Source organism: Lactuca serriola, chromosome 8, assembly GCF_051521515.1.
Source record: "Lactuca serriola cultivar US96UC23 chromosome 8, Lser_US96UC23_V15, whole genome shotgun sequence".
In the NCBI taxonomy this organism is placed as follows: Eukaryota; Viridiplantae; Streptophyta; class Magnoliopsida; order Asterales; family Asteraceae; genus Lactuca; species Lactuca serriola.
Genome location: NC_136415.1, coordinates 204,230,711 through 204,236,952, shown reverse-complemented (window position 1 = coordinate 204,236,952; position 6,242 = coordinate 204,230,711). Strand labels below are relative to the sequence as shown.

Sequence of the window (6,242 nt, the reverse complement as noted above, 5' to 3'; positions counted from 1 at the left end):
AGTAATGAATCTGGTGGATACGTAATTAATTGTTTGAAGTAGCCTCTCATAACTAATTACACAACTGTAATACCAAAAAAAAAACAATTTTTTAAGTTGATTGATAACATGAGTAGCCTATGACATAGTATGAGGTATAGAAGAAAACTAACTTTTGTTAGGGTGTTGAGTGTTGTTGACTATTGTATTTTTTGTTCTGCATAATTTACAAGACCACTTTGTTGTTTCCATCGATACTATTTCAATTATGTTTCAACACATTTAATGTCAATATCATCTCTTACTATTGGATTTATTCCTTACTTATTAAAGAGGTGATACTAATGATTAAAAAGAAAAAAGAAGAAACGAATCATGCTTTCATGGGATTCACTTATCTTTATTCCTTACGTATGAAAAAAAAATGTTAGATCCGTTTCAGAATTATGATAAAGCAATGTATACATTACAATATCATTATTTTTGTTTATCCATGTATAAAGCATTTATAAACTAACAATTAATATTATGTAATTTCTTGATATAAAAATCTTTACTAAGAATTCCATATAACAATGGACAAATCGGAAAACTTGGTTGGTAAATTATTAAAAGCAGATTAAATTACTATTAGGAATCACTTCTAACAAACTTTATTGATTGTTTCTTTGCAAAAGGAAAAGTTAATAACAAAAAAGGTTAAGATAAACAACTATACATGAGAGAAAAAGATCGCTCCATTTGGTTACTTTGCCACACATATATTCTCTTTATCCGTTATAAATAAGCTAGAGTGTTTAACATCAATATTGTAAAGAGAGAAATATAGTTATAATGGATTTACTTGAAGTACCTGAACATGTGCATCCACTAAAGCTCATTGATTTGCAACTAGAGTATCCACTATACTATGAAGATGAAGAAGAAGAAGATGATGATGATGATGAGGGTGGTGATCTGATTATTAAAAAGCACTTTCATGGTGTCCCTTGTGATAGGTGTGGTCAAGATATTCATGTGTACCATAAACACTACTACATGTGTATGGAAGATTCTTCATGTCATTTCTCTCTGCACAAATTTTGTGCTGAGCTCCCATCTATGTTAGAGTACCCATTACACCCACATCCTCTTATACTCGATGAAAATCAAACATATTCTTCATGCAATGTTTGTAAAAAAACGCACAATGGAATGTGGTACATATGTTCTAAATGTTATTTTACAATTCATGTGATCTGTGCCCTAGAAGTAGGAAAAATTGTCATCCATCATCCTTGCCACCCTCACTTACTAATGTGTTCTATCCCTAATAAGCCTATTTTATGCGAATGTAGTGCTTGTGGTAAAAGACATGAAGGGATCTTCTATCAATGTACCATTTGTCATGGCTTCACCATACACACTGAATGTGCTTTCCTACCAAAATCTTTGTTAATCCAACATACCACATATGATGCTTTTTATCATACTCATCCACTCACCATTTCATATTCCTTCCCAAGAAAAGACCAAAATGCTAAACATAATCCTAAATGCAGAGTATGTGGTAAACGGTTTTATAATACAGAGGAACTTTGGATATACAAATGCGATAAATGTTTATATTATGCTCATGTGGATTGTGCAACACCGACAAAAGATCCATTCATGTCCATCTTCTTGCCTCCTGGTAAAAAGATTATTAACTGACTACTTTTGTTAACTATTTATAATTACGTTTGAGATATACTAATCAACTTTATTATTCTATTTCCAATTTTATATATCAGGCCTTGGTAAAACCGTTAAAAATTACAAAGATGTTGACCATCCTCATCTTCTTCATCTCCCATTCCCGGATGAAACATACAGCTTGCCAAAACACTTGTTTTTCTTAGAAAGTGGAACAAGCAATTATGAGGCAAACCTAAAAGATGTATTGCATCAACACCCTCTAATTCTAGTTAACCCGACGCAAATTGATATCAATTGTCAAACCTCCTCTTTGTTATTGAAGTGTCATAACCCAATGAAAAAGACCCAACTGCTCTGCAATGGATGTATTAGACCAATCATGTCAAGCATGTTGTTTTACAAGTGTGCTGAGGTAATTTGCAACTTTGCTCTTCATGAGTGGTGCGCTCGACTTCCCCCAAAAATAGATAAACACCGAGGTCACCCACAACATCCCCTAAATCTCATGCACTCAAACATCCCTCATTCATTTTTCGATGTGTTCAGTTGTGCTATGTGCCAACAACCTTGCAATGGATTTGCGTATTGTTGTGTCGAATGTGGATTCTATATTGATGTTGGTTGTGGGTTTATACCTGAAGAAATCACACATAAAGCTCACCCGAATCACCTTCTTTCACTAGTTCGATCACCATATTCTTATTATAAGTTTTGTCGTATTTGTCTCACTTCTCTCAGGAGGTATGATTCTCTAAAATCTCATCTTTCATACAAGTGCAATGTTTGTAATATTTATATGCATCCCCAATGTACTTTGTTATTACCTGAAACAATCAGACGCAAGCATGACAAGCATCCCTTGCACCTAAGTTACCTCCCGATAGAGAACCATAAGGGTGAATATTTTTGTGAAGTTTGTGAGGAGGATTTGAATCCTCATAGATCTTTTTATCATTGTCAAGATTGTGTTCAGTCCATACATACGGTTTGTGCTAAATTGATACTTCAGAGCGATACATACAATCATTCTTATTACTTGAAAGGCCTTCATGATTTTGTGAATATAAAGTTTGGAGACATTCTTAAGAGTGATGGTCACCAACACCCTCTCTCATTTGCTCAAGGAATTGTGTCGGATGGTCGATGCAACATATGTTATAAGAATTTTAACTGTGATATGATCTTTAAATGTCTCGAGTGTAAGTTTGCAATCCATTACAAGTGTTGTGAGCGTTTGAAAAATTTATGAAGGTTCTAGTTTCTCTTCCACATGCATTCTTGAAAAAACAAAATATGATGTGTAATTGTGGCTACTCTTTCTTCTTGTATATCTCCTTATTTTATGTGCAAGATGATGCAATAAATAAATTTAATTTCCCGTATGCATGTATGTCAACTACTTTTGCAATTTTTTGTTTCATCCCTAAGCATCTATTTATAACTATGAATCTAGTTAACTCTTCATATACTTTGTTAATTTGTTCCTGTGGTTGTTTTTGAATTGGAAATCAAATCAATTTAAAAAGTAGATTGTTGGAATATTTCTGTTGATGTGGGCCATGTGGCCTTATAATCATATTGTAATAATTATTTGATTTTCTATATTTACAAAATATGATAATAACTATGCCAAAATGACATAACTATTACCTCAACTTACATAACTATTACTTGATGGAAAGGTAATATGATTTCCCTCAGATGTCATAACATGCGCATAAAATAGAGTGAGATTTTCTTTTACTCTTGACGAACCTAAAGAACACAAATTAATTTCCTATGGAATTCTCCATCAAATTAAGACGGCATAACGAGAATTAAATGACATCTTCTTCTTAAAAGATTGGATTCTATCAAGTAAGCTCTCTAACTTTCTCTTTTGTATTTGAGCTTATTAAGAAGAGAATGAGACAAATTCATTTCTGGAACTTAAAGAACCTCTGCTAGCATAGCCTTATTGCTCTTAATCAGTTTGAACCAATTTATAAAGGTTAAATGACACACAAAACACTCTTTTTACACAGAAATTTGATTTTGACACCGTGTGTTTTTTTTTTTTGTTAATTTTGACACTGTGTTTTCCAATTTGTTACAATTCTGACCACTTGACCGGTTAACCAGGTTGCATGCTGACGTGCATGATGACGTGTCATGCTGACATGATATGCTGACTTGTCAAAATTGGTTTTTTCCCACAAAAAAACACTAAGTTTTTACTTTTTTTCGATTTTGACACTAAGTTTAATTTTTATTTCAATTTTGACACTATGCTTTTTTTGTTCAAATTGAACATCATTTATCAAATTTTGTTCAATTTTGTCTATTTTCCATTTGAAACCGTATAAAGTTATCAGAATTATAACAAATTGGAAAACACAATATCAAAATTGATACAAAAAAACACGGTGTCAAAATCGAATTTTTGTATAAAAAAAGTGTTTTTTTATGTCATTTACCCATTTATAAATACAAAATCCTCATTCCCATTTTTTTAACCATTATAAGTGTGAAATTAAAATTAGATTATGTGATGGTTGCATAAAATTAATCACTAAAAATGAATTAAACCAGTTACTTTATGTTAGAGTCACTTAAATTGGAGTCATAAGTAAGGACTTATATTGGACTAATTAAACTCCCATTTGTACGCTTTTTAGTATTGGAATCCGTCTGCTATATATTCATGTCTGCCAAACAAACCATCAAATTCCCAACAAGGGTAATGGCGTGGACTTAAATTGGAGTATTGGACTAATTAAACTCTAATTACTAAATGGAAAGAATTAATCAAGTAATGTAGAGTATGCATATGATATAAACTTTTTAAAAAATTGGGCACAAAACCCGATACAACTCTTGATCCTATTACCGTGATGCATCTTAATAAAATGATTTTATGCCCTTGATATAACCTCCATATGCAAAACGTACGTAAACCACCCTTTTTATGTGTATGTATTTATGTATTTGTTCATAACTATTTTACTATTAAAAAAAACATAGAATGCATGTCAAGGCATAATTCGACTTAGGTATTAAATTAAAAGTAAAATACAACAATAATAAACGAAGTGAAAAAAATGATTAACTAAAAAATATTAAATAAACGTTTTAATGTCTAAGCCCGGGTTCGAACCGGGGACCTCTAGTGTGTGAGACTAGCGTGATAACCGACTACACCACCCAGACATTTATGTTTAATTGTCTCATTTTTTAAATTTTATAGAGTTTCGTCTTGGTGGAAACAAGGGATATTTGATATTTCCACCAGATAAATTTTTGTTAATTTTATTAGAAAAATATGTTAGATGATTAAACAAATAATGTTGTTAGAATAATAATATTTGTAAAACAAAATTTTAGAGGTTTTCATTTAATTTAATGTGTCCATCGATAGATTTTTGGTATGTATAATGATATTTTTTGAGCATATTAATGAGATTTATATATCATATGAGTTAATTTTAAAAAAAAAATTAGTATAAAGGTCTAAATATTTAAGAAATTTAAATTTATAAGAAAATAAGAAAAATAATTAATTAGTAAAAATTGAAATGTTTTAATTTGAAAAATTGATATTTATTTATTAGTATATTTATTATAAATATTATATTAAATTATTATGTGAAATTTAATAAAATAAGATAAAAAAAACCATAAAATAACATGTGGAAAAAAATAATAATTCAAAATAACCATAAAATTACATTTGACAAATTGAATAAGAGTGTGATATGTGGCAAAAAAAATATTTATTTATTATAGTAGATTTATTATTTGTTGAGACTACTAAAATGATTAATAATTAAAAAAATATTTAAAAAATTTATTGATAAATTTATGGGGATTTTTCACAAATTTTCCAGATATATACTTGTATGTTAAACTTTTTTTTTTTTAAGAATTTTTATTTTACATGTTTTATAAAATTTAATTTTTTACAATTTTATTATATTTTTTTAACAACTATTTTTTCAACTTTTTACACATTTTTATAGCCTTTTTTTTCCCAGCTTCCTCTTACATATTCGATTTCCACATATTTTTTAAAGATTTATCGTTTTAACAAATTAATGCTTTTAATATTCACTTTCATTATTTTCATTATTTTAAGGTAAAAACATATAAAAACTATTTTTTTCTATATATTCTTCTTACAATTTGTAAAAAAAACAATTATGAAACAACATAGTAAAAAAGTTATAAAATAAGTCTGACAAAAGTTCTAAAAAATTAGGAGCGAACATGGTTCGATTTTTCATTAAAACCAAAACTATGGATGAGCAAAGGAACCGGCCCGGGAACTGAACTGGTGGAAAATAGGAACTGAATCGGACTATCGGTTCTATCGGTTCTGGTTCCTACTGATTCTTGTCGTGTCTTCAAATGTTGGAACTAGCCCTCGAGAAATAGCAACATACCGATTTTTGCCAATTCTACCGGTTTTTGCTGGTTCTACCGATTCTGATTCCTACCAGTTCCCGGTTTCAAAAATCCAAAAGAATATCGTCTCGATCCCGATCCGACCGGTTTCATCGGATTCCGTTTTCGACCGGTTCTCCGGTCCATATGCTCATCCCTAACCA

General features: G+C 30.2%; 1 protein-coding gene and 1 non-coding gene across 2 annotated transcripts; one reads left to right on the top strand and one right to left on the bottom strand.

Moving 5' to 3' along the window:
• Positions 1 to 813: 813 nt before the first annotated feature.
• Positions 814 to 3,029, top strand: LOC145071298 (uncharacterized). Its single transcript, XM_079018199.1, has 2 exons — positions 814 to 1,651; positions 1,752 to 3,029. The coding sequence occupies exons 1-2, from the start codon at positions 814 to 816 to the stop codon at positions 2,903 to 2,905; spliced, it is 1,992 nt and encodes a 663-aa protein (XP_078874325.1). The 3' UTR covers positions 2,906 to 3,029.
• A 1,742-nt stretch (positions 3,030 to 4,771) lies between these two features.
• TRNAV-CAC (transfer RNA valine (anticodon CAC)) lies at positions 4,772 to 4,845 on the bottom strand. Its single transcript has one exon. It is a non-coding gene; the product is annotated as a tRNA-Val (tRNA).
• Positions 4,846 to 6,242: the final 1,397 nt, after the last annotated feature.

What these genes read in the sequence shown, in the direction of transcription:
- LOC145071298 (XM_079018199.1), top strand. Translation starts at nt 814, where the DNA reads ATGGATTTACTTGAAGTACCTGAACATGTGCATCCACTAAAGCTCATT. An exon ending in GTCCATCTTCTTGCCTCCTG is followed by an intron (nt 1,652 to 1,751) that starts GTAAAAAGATTA and finishes TTTATATATCAG; the next exon opens with GCCTTGGTAAAACCGTTAAA.